We start from the raw sequence: 24,863 nt of genomic DNA, 5'->3' as shown, positions 1-24,863 counted from the left end.
ATGTTTTTGGTGTGAAAAAAAAAAATTAAAAAAAAAAAGAAAACACCTCTTTGCAAGACAGCCAGTATTTAGACGGCCCTTTTATGGACACCTTCCTGACCGCCTCTCCTGCCCCCCACCCACCCCCAAGGAACGGGATCTGCAGGACGACCTTAACGTCATCATCTTCTCAGATCACGGGATGACTGACATTTCCTGGACAGACAAAGTGATCAAGCTGGATAACTACATCAACCTCCGTGACCTGCAGCAGCTGAAGGGGCGAGGGCCAGTCGTGAGCCTGTGGCCAGCCCCCGGGAAGCATTCTGAGGTAAGAAGGGTGGGTGGTGGGCCCAGTCGGGGGGGGACGGGGGTGTCTGTGGTGGGTCTTTATCTGTAGTTTCAAGGCGGCAACACCGGGCAACCTTGGGATGCCAGGACTCTGGAGACAGATGACCCACCCGGCCCCTCCCTTGCTGGGTGACCTCTGTCCAGCAGTTCATCTTCCCGTGTCTTCCCTTGTCTGAGATGAGCTCAGAACATTAGTGGCTCTGAAGCGAGATGAAGGATGTGCAGTGCTCAGCGTGCCAAGGGCCCAGCCCCTAACAGGGCTGCTTTCTTCCTGGGTGACACGCAGCACGTGTCAGGCACAGCTGGCGCAGTGGATGCCCGCACTGGGAGCTCTTCTCTGGAAGAAAGCGGCCACTCTGATCTGTTCCCATCAGGGCACGGGGAGAAGGTGACCAGTGAAACCAGGCTGAGGCTGCGTGTGCCTTAGGTTGGCCAGGGATGGGACTCCAACCCTCAGCAGCTGAGCGGCTCCCTGACCAGCCTTCCTGCTGCATCTCTGTCCTGCCTGGGAGCTGGCGGCATGGTTGCCGCCCTCCTGGGTGGCTCTGAAGCACGGAGAAGCTTGCTGGGCCCACGGCAGGGAATGCAGACGGTCACCAAGGACAGTGATCACCCCTGGAGAGCGCCATTCCCAAGAGGGTGTGGCAGTCCTTGCCCCCGGGAACTGGGCACCTGGGATGGCAAGACCCCCACTCACTTGTCCCTCCGAACAATACTTCGTCTGAGTGGCTGGCACACCACACTGAGGGGCAAAAGGAGCAAGTGGCACCGCTGGCTGACTGCTTGGCCCCGTGTGGCACGGTCGTCTCCCAGTGCAGGCCCTGGGGCTTCCGCCCACTCCCGGAGAGACTGCCGTCTTCGGGGGGTCCCACCCCACCTACAGTGGGGGCACCACCCACAGGGAGGCAGGAATGGGCCTCAGCTGGGCCTGGCGCCTCTACCTGTCCTCACGGCAGTGGCGTTGTTGGTGTTGATGGAGCGCTGGTGCAGGCTGGGGTAGGGGGCAGTGTCCTCCTTTTTGGCCCAGAGAGAGACCCCCCTGCCAACCCTACCTGCTCCCTCCCACTTAAGGTCTGAGATCTGTCCGTAGGGGGTTGAGGAACACGGTGCCCACAAAGCTGTTCCCCCCAGCCTCATCCCCTCCCCACACAGATGCCCCCCTTTTTCTCAAGCTCCATGGTCAGCAAGTACAGGTATTCAACATGTGTGCTCAGCATTCCCGTGAACTCCGTAAGTGTGAAACTGGGAAGAATACTTTCCACACTGGCAGCTCCCGCAGTCGACGGCTTCTTGCAAAGAAGTTCTGTTTTGCGGGCATGGAGCACCATCCATGTCTCCAACTTGGCACCTGGACCCCAGGATGTGAGAGCATCAGCGGCTCGCGAGCTGGGAAGAGCTTCTTGCTTCCAGTGTGGTGTGTACGTCAGGCAGGTGCAAGCTGCCTAAAGCGGTTGGTGGATTATTCAGGAGCAGGGGCTGTGTTTGGGTGACAGCTCATCCCATGATGGACACAAGAGTGTGTGAGACCCCCTACGTGCCATGGGAGTTTCCACTTATCTCAAATCTTTCTGGGGGTGCACCCTCCTTTCCTTAAGAATTACAGGTTTTGTTATGTAGGAAATCATAACTCCCAGGGCCATTAGAAACTCTCTACCAAGCAGCCTAAAGACTCATTATTTTCCCGAGTTGAGTGGATAAACTCAATTTTCTATTCAGGTCTACCCAGGAATGAATGCCTGATTTGGCTAAGCACCAAAGAATCAACATCAGCCAGTTGGTTTTAATTTTAGCCAAATAGATTTGAGCTGCTGCTAAATACTGCAAATACGTACAGGGTTTATGTCTTCATCAGATCAGCAGTGTAATTAATGGCAAACAGTTACTAGTACTTTTTTTTTGGCGGGGGGGTGGCCACATGGCATGTGGGATCCTAGTTCCCCGACCAGGGTTCGAACTCAAGCCCCCCCTACTTTGGAAGCATGGAGCCCTAACCCCTGGACTGCCAGGGACATCCCTACTAGTTCTTTTAGAATCAGGGGTAGGTAGGACATGCTCTAGGTCGAGTCAAAGAATAAATGCATTTCTTTGATATTGGGGGTATTTAATGCCAGGCAGACCAATTTCTCATTCATATTTTAATGTTGCTATAGTATTTTTGACATAAGTAAGTTTTTATAAGAGGATCCTCTCCACCAGGTCCAATACACGGTCCCGTATATGTAAGACAGAGAATGCAAACCTGGTCCTTCTTGGCTCTCTTTACAGATATATAACAAAGTGAGGCGAGTGGAGCACATGACTGTCTACGCGAAGGAAGACATTCCGAGCAGGTTCTATTACAAGAAAGGGAAGTTTGTCTCCCCTCTGACCCTAGTGGCCGATGAAGGATGGTTCATAACTGAGGTAAACATAAAACACACGACAAGACATCCATGATACAAATTCTATCAAACAGCCAAAGGTAAATAGTTACTCACCTTTTCCACTTGAAAATGTTCGTTTTTTTACCCAAGTCTCTCATCGGCTGCGTTATTTCCTTCTTGAGAGAATTGAAAGGCTTGGTCAGTTGACTGCAGATGCAAACGGGAAGCTCCAACCCAGAGCCAAGGTTTAGACTTCGTGGCTCCAGACTTGTTGTATTTTAACAAACGGGCCTTAACTCAATTACCCAGGCTTACAATGTAACCTATTCAGTTGAAAGTGGAACAATTACTGCGAACCAAAGCAACTGCTTTAGGGCAGCGAATAGCCAGGAGAGGCTCCACTTTGCTTTCACCTTGAAGAGCAGTGACTGGAAACAAAAGCCCTCGTGCAGGTCCAGGTCTCGGGTTTGCCAACTTGATTTTACAGAGCTTCTCTTGCCTTCTGAGTCCAAACCCTAATTGCCTGATGCCCTAAAGACCTCAGCAGCCTTCTCCTTGTCTGCCTGGACACCATGCTCATTAGGCTCTTGCATCAGCTTTGATACCTGGCCAGATGGGACAGCCCACCCCCCAACCCCCTTCCAGGGAATCTGCGGTCCCATGTACAGTCAGTTCCCAGACAGGGCCTGAGTCCTTGTCGGTATGAATTTGAAGCTGGGCTGCAAACTGATCAGACTAGAGGGTAAAAGAGAGTGGCAGATGTTGGCACATGAGGGTCATTGTACAGTTGAATTTGAGGTTGCGCATCTGTAGATTCAAACAACCGCAAATCAGAAATATTCAAGGGGAAGAAGATTCCTGAAAGTTCCAAAAAGCATAGCTTGAATTTGCTGAGTGTCGGCAACTATTTACATCACGTTTCCATTATATTTATAGCTATTTATATCACACTGCATTGCCTGCGGTATCATAAGTAATCTAGAGATGATTTAAGATACACAGGAGAATGTATGTCCTTATATGCAAATGCTGTGCCATTTTGTGTAAGAGACTTGAGCGTCCACGGATTTTGGTACCGAAGGGGGTCATGGAAACAGTTCCCTGAGAACACTAAGGGATGATTATATCAGACCTAAGACTGGTATTTAATCTGCCAGAGTGAGGGCAGGTGGCCATCAGCAGAAATACTGATCAGGCAAATGAATGGACATCTAGGGACCCAGGTGTGGAAAATGGGGATTCCCTGATGGGAACTGCAGTTCACAAAGATGGTTCTGAGCTTCCTAGCAGCCAACTCAAAGAGGAAAGTGCAATGAATATACAGTATATATTACTGTAACTCAAGGTGTATATAACATAAAAACACAAATGTTTCTTTAGAAAATCACGGCGGTCCCTGGTCCCCTTAAGAGAAATTTAGATATCTTTTAGTCAGTCTTTTGTTGTACCTTAGTCTCCTAGACTGCGGAGAAGGCAATGGCACCCCACTCCAGTACTTTTGCCTAGAAAATCCCATGGACGGAGGAGCCTGGTAGGCTGCAGTCCATGGGGTCGCTAGAGTCAGACATGACTGAGCGACTGCACTTTCACTTTTCACTTTCATGCATTGGAGAAGGAAATGGCAACCCGCTCCGGTGTTCTTGTCTGGAGAATCCCAGGGACGGGGAAGCCTGGTGGGCTGCCGTCTATGGGGTTGCACAGAGTCGGACACGACTGAAGTGACTTAGCAGTAGCAAGTAGCAGTCTCCTAGACTGAATATCTTAATCATTTTACTGTCTTCGAATTTACAGATTTTTATTTTCAAGATTCATATATGAAAATAATAATTTCTGATCCTTAGGTTTAATAATCTAAGGATTTTAATTTCTAGTTAAAATTTATAATTTTATAATTCATAAATTATAAGTTATAATTTCTAATTTTAATTTCTGATACTTAGATTTAATATTGGGGTTTTGCTCTATCTTCTGAAAAATCCTAGAAGCGAGCACCCATTCTTTCCCTGCTTAGATTTTTCTTTTCTTTTACGTCTCCCTGCTGTTTACTAAACTTACTTGACTACAGAGAATTGAAAACGTCGCTCTATGCCCCTGTTGCTGCTCTGGGCCAGGACTATTAATCTACCCCATTCTTATTTGCAAAATCTCTCCGCACGTGGTGACGGAATGCTGTGTTTGCTCTGTAACCTCCGTACCAGTGCCCAGCGAGGGATCTCGGTTTGCATCTGCAGCGGGACAGTTTCTCAGCTTTAAAAGCAGCTGCTCTGAGTCTAGGTTTGGCTAGCAGAGGAGCCTTTTTTTTTCTTTCTGGCTTAAATATGAAAACAGCTGAGTCAGGACAAATTGCTGCTGGTTGGGGCCAATAAAACAGAATCCCATCTTTCCTTCCTTTTTTCCCTACAACCGCCATCCCATAAACATGCAAGATTTGGTTTCCTTGGCAAAAACGCCCTTCCCATATAGTTTTTGCCACCGACTTAAGTTCTGCTGGCTCTTAGGCAGCTGCTCCAACAGGAAGATCCCATTGAGTTCTTTCTGTTTTTTTTTTTTTTTAACGGTTGCTTGGAGAGCTGTCACTGAAAAAGATAAAGGCAGGGAAACAGATTGACTTTGTCACCTGGAATGGCACCATTATCCTGACGTAATAAAAGCAAGGCCCCCTGCCCAGTGGCTCCCACAGTTTGTTTTTCATTGTGAGAGTTAATATACAGAGTGGATTTCCAACTAGTGCCAGTACCTTCTCTGGCCTCCTCTCCTACAGGGGCAGGAAGCTGAATGTGTTCATTTTCCCAGAAGACTAACCACGAAGCAGCAGAAAAGAAAAAAAAAAAACCAAAAAACCCAGACCACCTGCCTAGGTTAAGCCCCAGCCAGTCATACCTGCCAAGCTCCTTTCTTTAAGCATGGAAACCGGGCTTCCTAAATGGTACCTCCGCCCATCTGTCTCCCTAAGACCTGGTCACCATGCTCTGTAAACCCTCTCTTTGCATGTCCTTGTCAGGAGACAAGGGTCACATCGTCACTGGAGCTTTTGAGCCATGCACGTGGCCGCATTTACCCAGCCCCAGCCCATGGGGTTTCCCCACAAATCTTTTCATCCACCCATGCTCTCCATCCATCCCTCCACCAGGGGGCACTTAGCAAGGGGCTGGGCAGGTTGTGTGCAGGCATGGTCGCTCAGTCGTGTCCAACTCTTTTTGACCCTTTGGACTGTAGCCCACCAGGCTCCTCTGTCTATGGGGTTCTCCAGGCAAGAATACCAGAGTGAGTTGCCAGTTCCCTCCTCCAGGGGATCTTCCCAACCCTGGGACTGAACCCACGTCTCCTGCGTCTCCTGCACTGCAGGCAGATTCTTCACCCACTAAGCCACTGGAGTTGTCACAGTGTCTAGCGTGGTCCAAAGACCCTCAGCAGGCAGGCCCAGTGATGCTTCCCAGGGTGGAAGCTCCTTGAGGGCAGGCCTGTGGCATCCTAGCTTGGGTTTTCCTCTGTGGAACCTGGTACACGGCAGAGACTCAGTACCTGTTTGTGGAATATGAAGTTAAGAAATTAATTCATAAATAGAGACAGTTGGTTCTTGATTACTTGTTGTTATTGTTCAGTCGCTCAGTCCTGTCCGACTGTTTGCAGCCCCATGGACTGCAGCACGCCGGGCTTCCCTGTACTTCATTACCTCCCAGAGTTTGCTCAAACGCACGTCCATTGAGTCAAGGATGCCATCCAACCATCTCACCCTCTGTCATCCCCTTATCCTCCTACCCTCAATCTTTCCCAGCATCAAGGTCTTTTTGACAAATTGTTTACTTTATAGGCTAATAAATCAGTGACTAAGTACCCAGAGAGGAAAGCTAAGTCAGGCCTTTCACCTGGGCTAATTGTTAGTAGCCCTAGAAGAGATTTCAACAGAGAAAAGGTGTTGAAACCACCAGTGGTCATTGTCCTGGCCCAGTTAGCCTCCAGCTGGAGTCCAGGGACGGGCGGACACTTCAGCTGTCCCCGGTCCCCACTCAGCTTCAGGGGCTGATTCCCATGGCCTCTCCTGGACAGTGTCCCCCTCATGACACCGCACTCAGAAAGGCGGCCAAATGTGGCCAGAAGCTGGTGAAAAATTGTGAGACGTGGAGCTGCATTGTGGATCCTCCGGACTCTCATCTGCATGGAGAGAAATGCAGCAAATGCAGGCTTCAGCTTCCAAAAAAAGGCCCATATTGGTCTCCCGAGGAAAGATTTATTTCAAAAACCGGCAAAGGATATGAAATGCCAGGCTCAATTCTCAGGCCTGGGATTGAGCGGCAGTTAGGCCCTGGGCCCAAAATACTTGGGGAAATCAAGACAAGCTGGAGAGCACAGCTCCTGAGTTTTAGCGTCAGCTGGAGTGGTTTCCTGCGGGCCTGAGGTGCTGGAGGTCCAGGATACCTGTGTCGGGAACTGGAAGCTGCTTGCCTTCTGGCAGCGACCAGGGTCGTCGCCGTAAGCCGTCGGAGGGCACGGGATGCCCTCCTCACCCTCGGCGGGCTTCAGCAAGCATGGTCTTGAGGGAAAGGAGAAGTAGAAGGAAGCTCACCCGCTGGGCGCCCTGCTCCAGCTCTTCTCTCGAGGAATTCTGCCGCCTCTGGGCCCTGCTGTTCCTGATCTCTGGCATTTCCCAACTTCCAGAACGAGGCTGTGCGTGGCAGTGGGCTTGCCAGGGTGAGAGCAGGGCCTGGGGCCCAAGACATTAAATTTGGTTTTAGAAAGAGGAGGCCCTCTAAGACGGAGAAACAGTTGGGGGGACTTGTTTTCGCAGCAGTGTGATAAACACACGTCTGAGGGTCTGTGACCACCACTCCCGAGGGCTCTGAGGAGTCACCCCACAGGAAGCCTCTTGGGAGAAGGGTTTAAAATGATGATGCCACAAAGCCTGAGACACGGTGCTTTGTCCCCTAGCTCGACCTTAACCCTGGCAGCAAAACCCCGGAGCCAGCCAAACCGTGCTCCCTTCCACAAGAGTCCCGACTGAGGCCTCTCCCGAGACATCACCGGGTGCCTTTTCCAGCCTGAGATGCTGTGAGCTTATTGCACTGTGGAGGGCAGGGGAAGCTCCTGTTACAACCCTGTCCTAGGGGAATAAGGTCGATTTCATTTGTATTAGGCCCGTCACACACCTTAGGGGTTCACATGTTACTTACTGGTTTTAATTGGACTTGATTTCACCTTTGTTCCCCAGCACCCTAGACACGGGGTGAGAGGCCTCATCCAGAGAGAAGGAGGGGACACTCGGGTCCCTGACCCCACTTCTCAGCAGGAAGTACACTTTCAGGGGCTGACATGAGGGATGGCGGTCAAGATGTGTAACCATCAGTGAACCTGGCGCCGGCCAGCGATATTGGGGAAAGCCAGTCGGCCGCCACGACTCCTCTTTGGAAAGCACCCCGTGTGAGTGACTCCGAGCCTGACCCTGCACCCACAGCGGCTGAAACATAGACTCAGCGTGGCAACCAGCGTAAGACGAAGCATTCTTAGGAAAGGACAGATAATCGTTGAACAAAGCCCAGGACAAATGCCAGGTGAAAGACTCCCAGTGGTTTCCAGGCCGGACGATGCATCCCAGCCACCCAGGGGATGACTATTAAATAGCCAGAGTTGCCATCTTACCCATCTGCGAACCCAAACACCCAAAGTGAGATTCGGGATAAACTGCTGTGTGCACAGCCAGGCTTGGGATCCAGCGGTGTAGACAGTATGTTTCCAGGGAAAGACGGGAGAGGAGGTCATCCAGGGCCACGCAGACACGGCCCCCACCAGCACCTGTGGTCAGGGAACGGAACCCACGGAGGACGGATTTCCACCTCCTCAGCCATCAGGGGAGAAGTCACTTTGGGGTGTGAAGCAAGAGCTGACGTCCAGATGTTTTCCCAGACCTGGTTACCCTCCTGCCTCCTCAAGAATCATTTTCTCTGTGGCTTAGCTATTATTTTCTGATCTGCACCCAGGGGAAATGGAAAGGAGCCGGTGAGAACAGCACGTGCTAATATAGTCTCAAAATGCAACAGTGCGAAGTGAGTAAATGCTGGACGGTTCACCAAAGCAAGTGCCTCAGCCACAGACAGACAGCAGTGACTGCAGACTGTCCAGGCCGCCCTCTGCTTCTCCCCGGCCTTCCATCACTCCTGTCGCCCTGACCCTCCTTCCCAGCGCCGCCCCCATTTCTGACTGTGCCCCCACCCCACCCCCGACAGCTCAGCTCAGCTCCAGAAAGGATTCCAAAAATGCCGAGTCAGAGACATGGGTCCCGGCAAGGGCCGAATTAACTGGTCTGCTGATCTGGGGGGTAGACAGTGAAGGCTACTTTGTGGTTGTTGTTGACGCCACGGATGAATGAGGCAAAGACCTAGTCTAGAAACCAAAACACTCATCTCACAAGTAATCGCCTGGCTTCCCCAGCTCAGCAAGCTTCTGGCAGGCGTTTGGTGGTGAGCTGGTAGTGGAGTGAGGCATCAAACATACAAGGCAGGCAGCAAATACTAGAACATACGTCTATAAACACAGTAACAGCTGTTCCTTGGTGTTCCTCCTGGGGAACGGTTTCCGGGTCCTTCCCATTAGAAACAATGAGCTAGTTTAGGGGCTCATAAATGGCGGGGGGTCCTGGCACTGCTATCCACCCCTGTACAGAGGAGGGGTACCAGAAGGTGCTGGACAAATGACACTCAGCAAAGATTTTATTTGACTTGCCAAGAAAGTGTTCATTACAGAGTCACCAACTTGTCCCGGCTTGCCCAGGTCAGTCATAATTTTTTTTTTTTTTTTGCATCCCTGGAACTCCTCAGTCCTGGGCAAACCAGGACGGTTGGTCCGCCCCTCTAACTGGCACAACCTCCTAGAGAAACTGCCTCACTCCTTCCAGAGTCCCCACGCTGCTTCCCTCTCATGCTCTTCCCACATGCAGTCACTATGCAAGGTTCCCAGGCCTCGCAGGGACTCCTCTGTGTCCACACTGCCCCAGCTCACACACACACACACACACACACACACACACACACGCTTTCATCTGGAGGGCCCGGGCACCCCAGGATGTCGCTAGGTGGCGCTGTGTGGGGGTCCCTGGACCTGGGAAGTTCAGGAGGGATGGAGGCTCCTCAACCAGTAACCTGAGGACCCCCCAGCCTGGGGATGTGGGAGGTGTGGAGCGCCTCACCAGCAGGGCTGCACGTGTGAGGTGTGCATTACACGACTGCACAGGCCCGCACTGGTGTGATAATGTTGGGGCGGGGAAGGGGAGTGGGAGGAGACAGAGGACCAAGTGAATCAGTAAAAGCCACCAGGAAGGACAAGGGAAAAATTCATCAACTCCCCTTCTTGCGGTTCATTAAGTCATGTAATTAGATTATGTCATGTAATCCACTCAGTCTGATTATGTCACATAATCCGTTCAATCACTTAGCTTCTCACATAACTAGCCAGGTTATTATTACTTTTTAAAATCAGTAAACATAGGTGTTTCAAAAAAAAAAAAAAGCAAGAACAGTTGTTTCACCAGAGCAACTTGTCATGTTGACAAAAACACCAGTGGCTTTACTTGCGATCATACAGATCTCCCGTCATCTTCAGGGCTGAGATGCCTCGTTGCTGTATGTTTGCATGTGGAAGTTAGACTGGAATTTTCAAATCAGGCAGGCTTCACCTCCCTTCCACCTGTCCCTTCCCCGTGGGACATATGTGTCCCATGGGACTCATGATTAGTGACACCACTAGTGACGTATCCTACCTAGTTCTTCAGCAATCACTGCCTTGTAGACGGGTGGGGAGGGGAGCAGCACATAAAATTAGCAAACGAAGCTAAGCTGGCATGTGTTGTGAGCATGACCACAAAGAGCAAAAGAGGGTATAAACCAGAAATGCAGTAAGTTAATAAATATATTCCCGTGGAAAAATACAAGCTACAGCTGGAGAAGGAGGGATGGAAATTGAGGAAACAGAGAGTCAATGAAACAGTGCAATTTGGAAAGTAGCAGTGCCAGGGAGTGATTTATGGGGTGAGACGGGACAGGCATGCGATGTGATATGACAGCTAAATAAGCAAAGGAGGGTTCAACCCTGCTGCACAAGCCCCGAGCACCTCACCCTGCAGCCGGTGGCATCTGGAGACCGCCCCCGGCTATTTATTGAGCACCTACTGTGTGTCGGGCTTAGCACACAGTCAGGTTATCCCTCAGAGTCTCTGAGGCGGGTGTTGTCACATCCAGCAAGGAAGCTGAAGCTCGGACAAGTTATGCAGCTTGCCCAGGATCACAGAGTTGGAAAGCAACAAACTGGAATTTAACCCCCATCCTATTCAAAATCTCGTCTCCATCCTGGCTGCCACTCAGTGAATGAAGCGGCAAGGGACAGGCTGTAGGAGCCTTGCAGTGACCTCTGGCTGTGCGGCTCTGGAAGGTGCACAAAGACCAGGAGACTGACGCCCTGGCTTCCAGGCCCAGTCTTGCTTCCCAACAGCTCTGTGACTTTAAGAGTGTCACTTAACCACTCTGCGCCAAAATGGAAAAAAAAATACCGTCTGCAGCAGGAGGTGTTGACACCTAAGTGGATGTCGGGGGAGGCTCTCGGTGAACCGCACATCACACAAAACGGCATACATGTGCTGTTACAAGTCTTGCAAAGGTGTTAGTCCCTCAGTCGTGTCTGACTCTGCGACCCCACGGACTGTAGCCTGCCAGGCTCCTCTGTCCATGGGACTCTCCAGGCAAGAATACTGGAGTGGGTCGCCATTCCTTTCTCCAGGGGGATCTTCCCGACCCAGGGATTGAACCCAGGTCTCCTGCATTGTAGGCAGATTCTTTATTGTCTGAGCCACCAGGGAAGCCCACCTGTAAATCCCTGGTCCTTGAGCTGTGCTGCTTCCACACATTCATCACAACTAGTCAATTCTACCTCCTGCATTTGGAAAACTTGTCATATTAAACTCTGCTGAGCCAGAAGATGATCGGACTATCAGGAATGAAGGCTTAGTCTGCCTCAAAGAGCTCGGTTTGTGTCCAACTGGCTACAGTCTCCTCGGGATTTGCAAAACCTCCTGTGAGCTTTGCTGTCTCTCAAGTAAGCTGCTACAATCTAGGGAAATTTAGTTCTGAAGAAAAGACGGGTGACAGGGCAGCGACAGGTCTGGAAGCCATCCCAACTGAAGAATGGTCAAAGGACATGAAGGTCCACAGGCGTGGAGGAGAGGAACATGGGTTCATCTTCAAAGGCTGGCTCAGTGGAGAGGAGGACTTCCGGGGTGGAGCTGGACAAACGAGGACAGGGGTGGTTCCTCCAGGGGAGGGGCCCCTGGGGTGGTGCAGGCTCGCTGCTTCTGGGCTTCCGAGGCTGGGCTAGAAAAATGAAGTGATTCCATTAGCCTCTGTGTTTGCCAGCAACATTTCTTCCACAGCAGTCGGGTGTCCTACCATTTCAACTCCACTCTGACACCACCCCAGGTTAGAGCAGACCCATACTCCGGCCCACAAGACGGCCCGCACATCTGAATGCTCGTCCCAAGTCCTGGGTCCCCAGGCTGCCCACACTTGTGTCTGACTTGGCCATAAATCTGAGGGTTCTCACCACCTGCCTTCGGCTTTGATAGTTCACCGAGATGAATCGCAGAACTCAGAAAGTTGCTACGCTCACGATTACAATCTTCTTATAAAGGATGCTACACAGGGGCAGGCAAATGGAAGAGAGGCACAGGGCACGCTGTGGCGGTGAGGGGCGCCGAGAACCCAGGTCGGGGCACCGGCCTCCCATCACTGTGTGTTCATTAATCCAGATGTTCCCCGGACCCTGCTGTTCCTGGGGGTTTATGTGGGGTCTCACTGTGTTGGCTCAGGTAACAAAATCATTACCCACATGGTTGAACTCAGTCTTAAGAGATCAGAGGATAGGGCTGGAAGTTCTAACTCTCCCCTTGGTTCTTCTGGTGACCAGCACCCCCACCCTGAAGCTATCTAGCCCCTCAACCCAAAGATCATCCCATCCCATTAGCGTAAACTCAGGTATGGGAACTCAGGACTCATCACGAATAACAAAACACCCTCAGCACTCAGGAAATTCCAAGGGTTTAGGTGCTCTGGGCCAGGGAACCTGGGACAAAGGCCAACTCTATTTTTTATTATACCACAGGTACACTTTCACATCCCTTCTGTCTCTGACACACTATGTTTAGTGGCTCTGAAACTGATTACGAGGCACAGTTCAGCCCAGAGCAAGAAGAGACCTTCAGAACTAGGGCTCTCTGGCAATTTAACGGGCCACCTCCAAAGGTCCGAGCTACCTGGAGTGAGAAGTGATCCGGCTGAGGTCGGACAACCCTGGCTGAGACCCCTGGGCAGGAAAGCCCCGCGCTGGGTGGGTGGTAGTTTGAACCCGATGCTCGCTCACGCCCTGGCCTGGTCACAGGGTGATGTCAATGCCTTGTTGATTTCAGAATCGAGAGTCGCTTCCATTCTGGATGAACAGCACCGTCACCCGCAAGCCAGAAGGCTGGCAATGGGGCTGGCACGGATACGACAACGAGCTCAGAGCCATGAGGGGCATCTTCCTGGCCTTCGGACCTGGTAGGCGAGATCTTAGTTATTCCTCTTCTGAGGCATCAGGGGCTGAGGGTGCTCGGAAAGGCTGGAGCAATTTCTTTACGGATCCTCTTTATGAGCAAAGCTGAGCAAAGCCAGCCGGTCTCCACAAAATGTCTTTGGCTGGCTTGCTTTCAAATGCTTCTTGGGTTTGGCAAACGTGGTCAAATACTTCTCCCTGTAAGTTTTAAATCTCAAGCGCGGTGAGGAAAATGTATTCCACATGTTTGTGATTCATTTTTTACTTAATTCATCAAAACATCCCTTCACAGCCATCTGATGTCCAGGAAAGCTTATCAGGCACCAGGTTGCTGACAGCCACAAGTCCCAGAGTCAACATGCTCGCTTCATGGGGTCTGACACTTCCACACTTCCTCCCTGTCTAGAGCGGCCACCCCTGTGTGGGTCATCCAGTCTAGGGCCCACCAGAAGCTAGGATGTGCTCACAGCAGGCTAGGAAACAGTTTTGTGACTGACTTTGAGGATGAGCCAGAATGACTTCTGCAGTGTCTAGGATAAGAGTGTGAATTGACTTTGCCTTCTTGGACCTGATGCCTTCCTGGTCTGGAAGAGAGGTGGGCGGAGGGGGGCCCATTTGGTCATTTGCTTTAATTAATACAGCACTGTAAAATTCACATTTTGGAAAAGTTTATCAAACGCTCTAACAATCATATTACTACCTGTACACTCCCTTAAAAGAAAAAAAAAGAGTGAAAAGCAGTCAACAACCATCAAGAGTCAGCTGATCAGATTACGAGCTCCTCGTCTTCCTTCCTGCTGTCCACACTCCTTATTAAACATTAAGCTTATTAGCTTACCCTGGTATCCACAGTCAAAGTTCCTTTTTCTGAATGTTTCGATCAAAATGTTTCAGCCCACAAAAGCCCATGCTTTCCTATCAGGTGATAGGTTAGAGGTCACACCTGGAAGCCCTGCCCTCCTCCTCAACATACCAGACAGAGATGCTTGTGGGCCCTCCTTCATTCCATTCACCTTGGGTCACTCTCTCAACCATACACAAAAAAAAACCTGCTGAGAGCTACACGGTGTCAACTTCCGCCCCCTCCACGGGTGCCTCTGGGAGGCCGAGCTTAGGGAACACATGTGGGTCCACATCATTGCCCACACATCATCCGAGTGCCCACGTCCTTAAGCAAGCAACAGGACCAGTAGCCGCAAGCATTTCTGGGGCACAGCTGGGTTCACGACATTGGCCTCAGAGAGTTCAGAGGATGCTCCCGCATGATACCGTCAACCGATAACAGCTACCTGTTAGCCAAGCACCAGGTTAGATCTGCGGAGCTCAGAAGCCAGCTGAGTTCAGGATGGAGCCTTGAGGATGCTGTGAGGTCAACCGCTAGCTCAGCGTGGAGACATCCTAGGCCATGGCCTTTACACAGAGGAACATGAGACAGGGGTGCTTTCATTCAAAGGCATCACCTCATCCTTCCCCAAAAGAGAGGAATCAGATCATGAATGCAAAACAGTTGTCAGCTGGAGTGTTTATGAGTAAGCATCTTGGGCAGATTTTAAAACAGAAATGAATCTAGCCTCAAACCAAAATTTTAAACCCAGTACCCAGAGCTGCAACAGCTGAAATTCAGTGGGGAGCTTTTTGTCCATTAACAAGGCCTCCATCATATGCTCCTTTAAAACTAAAAGCCTAAGTCTTTTATAGACAGAAAGACGACCCCAGATGAAAATGCACTGGGCTAATTGCAAAACTGTTTCCAGGCAGATACAGCCTCCCGCAAACCATCACGTTTCTGGCTTCACTTCGCATGCAAGATTGAACAGCTCTACACACTGACTGTTTACGCAGAAGAAAATTTAAGAGCGAGGTCTTTAATAACAATCTAGCTGCACTTTGAGATAAACGTACTGCCCTCCTGATTAATTGGAGGCAATTCTCGCTCATACAGGATGCTGAGCATCGCTACGGCTGCCCAGATACAGCTTTAGAAGTCAGGAAGTCTGGTCCAGCTAAGTGAGAGGGAAATCATTCTGGAAGACAGGCTCTCTCTGGTTAATCCCAGTTCCTAATTGGAACAATCTAACCTTGCCCTAAATCTTCCTTCTGTTTTGTAAGGAAGTTCATTTGTATCGTTTCTTTTTAGATTCCACACATAAGGGATATCATACTTTATTTCTAGGTGGCCTAGTGGCTCAGATGGTAAAGAATTCCCCTGCAATGCAGAAGATGCAGGTTTGATCCCTGGGTTGGGAAGATTCCTTTGAGGAGGGCATGACCCACTCCAGTGTTCTTGCCTGGAGAATCCCACAGACAGAGGAGCATGGAGGGCTACAGTCCATGAGGTTGCAAAGAATCGGACACAACAGAGTGACTAAGCATATATGATATTTCTCCTTCTCTGCCTGACTTACTTCACTCAGTATGACAATCTCTAAGTCCATCCACTAACATTTTTTTTTTTTTTTTTTTTGGGTCAGAAGAGCTTGACCTCAATTTTTCTTGCCAAATGTTAAAGAAGGAGATGTCTGAAAGGCTGGGGACGGCTGTCTTGGGTTTGCTATTGACCTCCACCTGCACACGTGACGGGACATGGCCACCACGTGATGTGGCAGGATGACCTTACCTCCACAGCAAGTCAGGGAGAGAAATCTTCCGTGTCACAGGACCACCTCGCCATTGATTCCTCAGCTGCGGCTGACTCTTCTCTGGGGAGGCGTAACCACCATCCTCAGCTAATTTAACGTTTTCCTTCAGATGAGAAGGGTTGGCACTCTACATTCTCCTTCCCAGGGCAGCTCTGGATTTGTTTGAAATTAGTGTTTACCCTGAGGCAATGCAGATCCTTACCCTCCCTACCCTAAAAGTAAGTGAACATTTCACATAAGCTACGGGGTAAATATTTTCAATGCGAACCTTCCCTTGCTGGGCACTTCTTCTATTAATATCAACAGCTCCCATCTATTGAGCACAGACAGGAACCTGCAGCTAGGATTTGGGCAGCATCTCTGCCCACCCCCTGAGCTTATCCAGCTGGTGAGTGGCTGCAGGCTGCTCTGTAAAGCCCGTGAACTTCTTTACATGGAATTCTACTTTTATACCTCAAAATGAGCAAAACCCATCACTTGAGATGTTGCTCTGGATCTAACACACTCTGTGGCAGAGTCCTCTCTGTTGCTTCTGTATTTGTAATTTCAGGGTTAACGTTAAGAGCGGAATTTGGGGTGGACACTTCTGGGTCACGTCGCTGTGGTGGTTAGTGTTTCTTTGCTTTTTAAATCAAGGATATGTGATCGTTTTAGCAAAGCAATTATAAAGATTATTTTCTAAGATAGAAAACTTGTCCTTACAGCCCCAAAACTACCTTTTAAAAAAATTATGCAGGGACTAAAAGAGCACATGTCTGGGCCTTTACTGATGGATAAAAGTGAAAGTTAGTCACTCGGTCAAGTCCCACTCTTGGTGACCCCATGGACTGTAGCCCACCAGGCTCCTCTGTCCATGGGATTCTCCAGGCAAGAATAGTGGCGTGGGTTGCCATTTTCTTCTCCACGGGATCTTCCTGACCCAGGGATCGAACCCGGGTCTCCTGCACTGCAGGCAGACTCTTTACCAACTGAGCCACCAGGGAAGCCACTATTGATGGATAAAAGTCCCTCCTAAATTCAACTTCAATAGTTTTAGGTATTTTTCTGGAAGCGCTGGTTTGGAACCTAAACGCAAAGCGGCTTATGAATATCACTAACGTCTCATATTCGCTCTTTGTTGTTGTTCGGTCACTTAGTCATGTCCGACTCTGCAACCCCATGGACTGCAGCTCACCCAGCTTTCTTGTCCTTCACTGTCTCCTGGAGTTTGCTCAAACTCATGTCCATTGAGTCGATGTTCATTCAGCATCTTTTCTGCCTCCTATGGAGAAAGAGAAGGTCCCTTCAGCGTCCTTACTTTCTGTGCTGTGAACAGCCAGTCCTGCCCCCGGGGGCCTTTGTCTACGTAGAATCTGGAACAGCATCTGGGTGGAAGCATTCTCCTTCATGAGATGGCTTCCAGCCTTCACTCAGGTCCCCAACTCCAATACCAGCTTCTTTATCTTTCCCACAGCTAAGTTACTTTATATGCTAGTGAAAAGCTCCCAAAGAATGTTCAACTGATCTTCCAGACATACTTAGGAGACCATCTCTGTGGCTTGTGCATTAGCCACACGGAGAAAAACTATACAATTGCCAGTTCTGTCCAGTCCTGGGACCTCCACGTGGCAGAAAAATGGGAAACATTCTTGAGCTGGGGGCACCCAGGCTAACCAGTCCCTGCCAGATAGGTGGCCTGGTAGAGACCTATGCAACCGAATTGGGTTTGGGGAGCTGGGCAAGATGAGGCTTGCAGAAATGAGCAGCTTCACCTGGTCTTTGGGTCCTCAAGGAAAGCTCTGTTGTTACAAAGGGAAGCACAGTTATGCACAAATCAGTTTGTTGTCTGATTTGTCTTTCAAAGAAACATGGTGTTAAGTGGTAAAGATCCCACCTGCAGATGCAGGAGACGTAAGAGATGTAGGTTCAACCCGAGTTGGGAAGATTCCCCTGGAGAAGGAAATGGCAACTCACTCCAGTATTCTTGCCTGGAGAATCCCATGGACAGAGGAGTCTGGTAGGCTACAGTCCATGGGATGGCAAAGAGTCGGATACACTAAAGCGACTTAGCATATACTCACATCTCCGTAAACCATAGAAAGCGACTTCCTTTCACAACCTAGAACCTTCCAGATCGCCTTCCAGGTTCACAATCCCTTGGCCAGGCTCTGTGGTCAAGGGGGATCTACCAGTCCTAGAGCTGCTGAAATTCGAAGCGTAATCCCTCCGCCACGTGACTCACCCCTCTCTTCCCTGCCCAGCCCAGGAGTGGCCTTGACGACTTGCTTCCTTGCCTTTCCCTTTCAGATTTCAAATCCGACTTCAGAGCCGCTCCCATCCGAGTCGTGGATATCTACAACCTCATGTGCAAGGTGACAGGCGTCACCCCCCTGCCCAACAACGGGTCCTGGTCCCGGGTGATGTGCATGCTGAAGGACCCAGCCAGCTCGGCTCCGGGTGCCCCGCCCTGCGCCTGTGCACTGGTCACCGTCCTGCTGGTACTGCTGGCGATGCTGGCCTAGCTGCTTGCGGCGTGTCCCCAGCACTCCGCACAGTGGGTGAATTAACCACCTCGATTCATGCGAAGACATACAACTGTTAATCTATTCTTGGATGATTCCATACACAAAAGTCCCTATTTCTTTAGATTTTTTTTTTTGTTTATATTTTCTAGAGGTAAGGAAAATTCTAGCTTTTCATTTGTTCAACTATAGGTTATTTTCTTCTTCTTTTTTTTTTTCTGATGTACTCAGATGGCTTGTCTGAACAGGGCCTCCCGCTGTAGTGACCAGACCCCAGGTGGGTATTCTATGGAGTCCTTGTCCCTCTGTTTTGCACAAAGCAGGCTCTTGTCTGGGGTCTGTCTAAACCTGGGAGCCATCCTGTACAGCTCCTTCCATCAGGGGGAAAACGGAGGCCCATTTGAAAGCAGTAGCTGCTGTCTATTTCTGACCCAGCTCGTGACGTTTCTTCACCTTATACAAAGTCCCAGAAAGGGAGTATCTTAGCTTGGCTCACCCATCAGTCAAACTCACTAAGAATTGCAGAATTCAGAGAACAAAGTGAAAGATATGGGTTCCTTCCCAAAGTCTGAGTACACAAAATTTTCTCCCTGGGTGGAGGAGCAAAAGAGTTTACCATAGATACGGGCTTCGACAAGCCTTCTCCTAGCGTGTTTGCAGTGTGAACACACAGGACAGGAACTGGATTGCCTGTCTGCCCATCTGCCTGTGGGAAGGCTGACTCAGAGGATCCCATATAGAATGTGAGCGCGTGCTCAGTCACTTCAGTCATGTCTGACTCTGTGCAACCCCATGGACCGTAGCCTGCAGACTCCTCTGTCCATGGGATTCTCCAGGCAAGAATACTGGAGTGGGTTGCCATTTCCTACTCTAAGGAATCTTCCCAACCCAGGGATCAAACCTGGGTCTCTTACATCTTCTGCATTAGCAGGTGGGTTCTTTACCACTAGTGCTACCATAAACTCCAGCAACACCGGACATATCATCTATCATCACGGTGGGGAAAGGGATGTCTGGCTGAGGAGTGTGGACATACTTGCAGAAATCTCACTCCATTGCTTGAAATGGTGACGTATTGAGCATAAGTTTGATGCACCTGTGTCCCTGAAAGCAAGGCTTCTTCAACAACCACAGCAAAGTGGACCCTTGAGTGACCCAGAATTCCAAGAAAAATGGTGGAGCGCAGGGAACAGACTCAGCATGATGCAACTGAATCCCAGTCGCTAACCACTTGGCCATGTGATTAGGTAACAGTTTGGGCAAAGTGACACCTCAGAGACCTTGGTTTTTAAGAAACCCCAAAGAAGAGGCACTGAGCCTGAGTTGAAATGTTTTTAGTCTTCTAAGTCTGCTATAGGAGATCTTGTTGCAAGACAAGGGATACCTATACTTCTATATGATCAGAGTCACAGACATGTATCCCTGCATTAAAAATGAGTTTGCACTAAATGAAGCCCACCTGCAGATGAGACTTTTCATCAAGAAAAGACAACACATCAGGTCTCACCAGGACAATAAAGCCTCAGACAATAAACACTCTGCCTATGTGTTGTTTACCTTGAAAAAATGAAAATCTACGCTCACCCTGATTCAAGAAGTCTGGGAGCCATCTCCAGACCTTGAATCATGAGAGCGAAGGATCACTGCTTAAAAATACCACATTTATCTTCACAAAAGATTTCTAAGGTTTTATGTAATGTGTTTTTAAAGCGCTAGCAAACCTTCAAGTCAATAGGAAAGGCAAATCAGCCTTTGTTATCTGTCTGAAAGCCAATTAGTGCTTTGGGAACACTGTGGTGGTTACTGAAAGAGCGTCTATTGTTTGAAGTTGTCTTTCTCTGTAAAGGACTGTGTTCTAATTAATGCGGTGGAGCTCATTGTGCTCCCATGTGAAGGAAGGAGCCCTAAAAGAAACCCAGTGATTCAACTAAAAGTGGATTATCCAAGTCTAGAGGGGTACGAACAGATATACGGTCTTGAGTTTGTCCTTCCCACTCTGTTCTACCAATTTTTCCCCTCACTCATTTTTAAAATCTTCAAGTTACATAGTAATATCTCAGACATTTGCCTGACAAGGTGTAGTTACTCTGTAAGTGGTTTTGAAGCTCCAGTACTTCGCCCACCTGATACAAAGAGCTGACTCTTTAGAAAACACCCCGATGCTGGGAAAGATTGAAGGAAGGAGAAGGGGATGACAGACAATGAGATGGTTGGATGGCATCACCAACTCAACGGACATGAGTTTGAGCAAATGCTGGGAGACGGTGAAGGGCTGGGGAGCCTGGCGTGCTGCAGTCCATGGGGTCGAGAAGAGTCGGACACGACTGAGTGACTGAACAACAACAAAAATGAGAATAAGACACTTTGGAATCATAAGTATTGGTGATTAATAAAGAAAATTCAGACACTGAATGGAGGAAAACCCTTAAACCTAAAGCAATACATATGTTTTAGTGGCTTAACTGTTTAGCTAGAATTTTTTCTTTTGATTTTTGTTCTAACTTATGTTCTTTTCCCAAGGAAAATTCTACTTTTTCTAAACGCATTTTGTTCCATCAGAGTAACATTTGCTAGGACTATACACACAATTTTCCTCCTATTTTACAACTTCATCGCTAATTCCGGGAGGAAGTTCATTGGACTGACCTGAAAATACCAAAGACAGGTGAAAGGCGTGATGTTTAAGTTGAAGATAAGATGAATGGCTACTGCCTGCCTGTATGCAGAATCACCCGAACCCAACTCAACTACGTTCTGAAGACTTCAGCATAAATTAGAGCAGACCCAGGGAATTCTTTCTCACCTCCAAGAGGCCTGATTTACAAAGTCCCAACTCTCTTTACTTTTAAAGGGCTCTTCAAAAGCCACAGCACATCTGAATTGTCATAGACAGCAGTTTGCAAACCTTCTGGGATGGCCAGCATCCCTGGCCCTCTTCTGGAGATGCAGGTTCTGAAGACCTGGCACGGGGCCTTCAACAACACTTTTAAGTCACGTGGATCTAAGGTCCGGGTTTGCCCTAAGGAGTGGTGGGTTCTGATTTGACTTTGGTAGACCCGAGGCTCCCACAGCAACTTCATGATCTGCCAGTCTCTTCAGGGACCATCAGCCTGGCATCGGGCTGATCCAGCTGATGGCCTGATCCCAGCTGGGTCAGCTTCCTGCCCTCCTAAAACCAAAGCAGATCTGTAAGTCCTGGTGGTGAAATGGCTTTTCCATACCCAATCCCCGTGAGTTTAAGATCCTCAACGGTGCTATCAGACAAACTCGTTGTTCAAGACACGCAGCTCTTTTACGAATTTTCTATGAAAGTGTTTTACATGTCTGTAAATCTCAAGAGATTTCCAAATGTGATTACGTGTTTAATCTTTGTAAGTGATTGGTGATAGACCAACATCAGCTCTTGTAAGCTACTTGTGAGGAGGAAGAAAGATGGTAGGCTCGACAGCCTAGTTATAAACCACAGGAAGCTCGGTCTCAGGGCTGTGTGATGGAAGATATGCTTATGTGTTGCTTTGAAATCATAAAATTGCACCTGGTGTCGTGCCTCACATGTTTCGTAAATGTCCCATAAATGTGTTGAATGAAAAAAAGAATAAATAAAACTGAGGAGACTTGCTTACACAGCACATATTCTTTCTCTTTGTCTGTGCTTTTTCAAACAAACCTTTCCTTTTTGGATTGCTATCTTTTCTTATCACCCAAGTGACAATATAATTATACTTCATTTCATGGACTAAGCATATTCCATCCCAAGCTTATAAACTTGACAGATTGGTGGAAGGAAGGAAGGAAGATTAGATTTTGAATATACTAAGCATATTTACTTTTTTTAAAGTATGACAGTTTTATCAAGATTCAGTTCACATGTCTTATAACCCTTCCTTTTAAAGTATCAATTTAATGGCATTAGTATGGTCACAGAGCTGTGCAACTATTCCACAGTCAACTCTAGAACATTTTATCACCCTGAAAAGAAACTCCATATCCATGAGCATGTTAGCACTCACCCTGCCTTTCCCACTACCCACCCCCAGGCAACCTCTAAACTACACTCTATCCCTACAGATTTGCCTCTTGGGGATATTTCAAGAAAATGGAATAGCCAGGAACTCTGTGGCCGTATGAGTCCAGGCTCTAGCCAACGTTACTACTCAAACACACTCAGTCTCTCTCAGAGCATTTTTTTTTTTTTTTTTTGAATGCGGATCATTTTTAAAGTCATTATTGATTTGTTACAATGTTGCTTCTGCTTTGTATTTTTGGCCATGAGGCATGTGAGATCTTAGCTCCCCAACCAGGGATCGAACCCACACTCCCTGCACCGGAAGGTAAAGTCTTAACACTGGACCACCAGGGAAGCCCTCCTGGAGCATCCTTATGGTATCACCCCAGAAACCAGTAACAGCCCACGTGCCCCATCTCGCCAGCAGCCCAGCCAGGACCTCTACGTATCACTGTGTGTCAGCTTCCTGACAAGTGTTCTTGAGATGCCAAAGGCTGGCTCTGGCTCGTTCTCCTCTCTTCCACTCCAGGGTGCCGCTCAAAGGCTGACGAGGCCACTCCCCTGCCAGAACCCATCGCTGACTGCCCCTGCCACGCCACTACCTCCTTAATCTTACTCCTGCAGCAGGCTTCCTGGGGCAGGCACCTTGTATGTCCTTTCACCTGATGGGTCGCTCTCCCTGTCACTCCGTAAGCTCTTCTTGCCTTAGGGCATTTCCATCCTGTCACTTTCTCCTCCTTGACAAGTACCCCATCCTCACCTACTTAGTGCCCCTTCCCTGAGAACTCAGGCCAAACGTTTCCTTACACTCTGGACCAGATCAGGCCCTGCTGGCTGACACTCTTTACACCAGCCACATGCAACCCCACGCGTCACAATACCAGTAGCTGGAAGAAGCAAGTTAACAGTCCTCTCCTAGAGCCTTTAGAGGGAGCCCGGCTTCTCAATTCCAGACTTCTCACTTCCAGATCCATGAAAGGATACATTTCTGTTCTTTTAAGCCACCCAGTTTCTAGTTATCTGTTTCAGCAACCACAGGAAATTAATACACCTTTCAAACTGCTTTCAGAGTAGTCAATCTAGCTCATCAAAGATTTCTTGAGCTCCTCCTTCACACCAGGTACTGGGCTACCTTTTGGGGACACATAGAGGAAAAACTATCTTTCCTGTCCTCACAGAATTTACAAGGTAGTCATTTCATTTATTCCAATTAAAAAAAATTTTTTTTATTTTTTATTGAAGTATAGTTGATCTACAATGTTGTATTAGTTTCTGGTTAGATTCATAATCTTTTCCATTATGGTTTATTATAAGATATTGAATATAGTTCCCTGTGTCATTTCTTCCATTTTTCAGAGGAGTCAAATTCTTATTTCTGTAGAATTAAATGTTCTGGTTGCTATGGCCAATGCAAGGAGAGAATTTCACAGGAAATAGGAGTAACACAATGAAGAAGGCATCAGCTAACCACCCTTGTCTCTCATTCCTATGCAATTAAACTCCAAATTCTGCCTCCCATCCATTTCTATGGTTTAATGTCCCTCTACATCTTGGATATTTCATGTCAAATTTCTCAGCTGAGCCCCCGGACGAACCATTGTCAACTCTCTTACCTTGGTTCCATGTCCAGGATGCTCCTTCCCACTCTCTGTCTAGCCAACTTTCATTTATCCTTCAGAGCCTTCTCTGTAAGGCTTTTCTTGTTTCATTTATTGCAGAGAAAATTACATTGCCTTGTAATAATCTGTTGTCAAATGTTCTCCAATGAGGCTGTAAGCTAAGCAGGATGCTGGGATTGTATCTTCTGATGAAGTCACCAGACCACATCTGTAGCACCAGCAATGTCTGCCCATACAACAGTTGATAATTGCCTGGTGAAATGAATGAATTATTGAAGGAAGGAAGGAGGAAAAGAAGGAAGGAAGGAAGGAATGGAAAAGCTTAGGACACTCTGGTCAGAAGATCACCTAAATTTGGACAGAGCTTCTCACAGTAGTGATAAGTTGTAAAAGCCAGAGGCAGGAAATCTTTTGTAGAAACTAGCAGGATTTGACAAATGACTAATGTGTGACATGGAATCCAGGGGGCAGGGGTTTCTTTTTCAACATTTCAGCAGGCCCCCTCTTTAGCCATGAACACTAGGAAGTGCAGCAGATGGGAATAAAGGAAAAAAAGATAAATGAGTCCTGTCTTCACCATGCTTAATTCGACTTTTCAACAAGATGCTAACACAAGCCTGCATTGTCATTTTCCTATGGCTTGAAAGAGACAGCAGAAGGCGGTTCAGAGCCCTGGATGCTCAAGTCCTAGCACGTGGAGGAAGCGGAGGTGTTCCAGTCATCGGCTCCCTTCCTCCTACACCTTCTGAGTCCCACCTACCTCTGCTGCTGGGAAATGGGGAGTGGGTGGTGGGAGGAGGGGAAGACCCCAATTTTCTTCACACATCAACTACCCGATG

At 48.6% G+C, this 24,863-nt stretch overlaps 1 protein-coding gene and 2 long non-coding RNA genes across 7 annotated transcripts in view; 1 reads left to right on the top strand and 2 right to left on the bottom strand.

Annotated features, from left to right (window-relative positions):
- Positions 1–3,485, bottom strand: part of LOC113884766 — a 32,479-nt gene extending 28,994 nt beyond the window's left edge. The window contains exon 1 of the long non-coding RNA XR_003509013.1: positions 2,808–3,485. This is a non-coding gene — a long non-coding RNA (uncharacterized LOC113884766). The remainder of the gene's footprint in view (positions 1–2,807) is intronic.
- Positions 1–22,030, top strand: part of ENPP6 (ectonucleotide pyrophosphatase/phosphodiesterase 6) — a 100,931-nt gene extending 78,901 nt beyond the window's left edge. For 2 of the 4 annotated variants that reach the window (XM_027529666.1, XM_027529664.1), the window contains exons 5-9: positions 131–310; positions 1,503–1,757; positions 2,596–2,733; positions 13,135–13,264; positions 18,185–22,030. In XM_027529666.1, the coding sequence (XP_027385467.1) occupies positions 131–310; positions 1,503–1,757; positions 2,596–2,733; positions 13,135–13,264; positions 18,185–18,399 (918 nt within the window). In that variant the 3' untranslated portion in view covers positions 18,400–22,030. Of the gene's footprint in view, positions 1–130; positions 311–1,482; positions 1,758–2,595; positions 2,734–13,134; positions 13,265–18,184 lie in introns of those variants that run through there. The other 2 variants (XM_027529665.1, XM_027529667.1) reach the window with 2 other exon arrangements.
- LOC113884765 overlaps positions 11,765–24,863 on the bottom strand; it is a 40,629-nt gene continuing 27,530 nt past the window's right edge. The window contains exon 9 of one of the 2 annotated variants that reach the window (XR_003509011.1): positions 11,765–12,043. This is a non-coding gene — a long non-coding RNA (uncharacterized LOC113884765). Of the gene's footprint in view, positions 12,044–16,817; positions 17,160–24,863 lie in introns of those variants that run through there. The other variant, XR_003509010.1, reaches the window with a different exon arrangement.

The sequence above is a fragment of the Bos indicus x Bos taurus genome, chromosome 27, assembly GCF_003369695.1.
Source record: "Bos indicus x Bos taurus breed Angus x Brahman F1 hybrid chromosome 27, Bos_hybrid_MaternalHap_v2.0, whole genome shotgun sequence".
In the NCBI taxonomy this organism is placed as follows: domain Eukaryota; kingdom Metazoa; phylum Chordata; class Mammalia; order Artiodactyla; family Bovidae; genus Bos; species Bos indicus x Bos taurus.
Note: the sequence above shows the minus strand (reverse complement) of the source record. Positions and strands in the feature narration are given on the sequence as shown.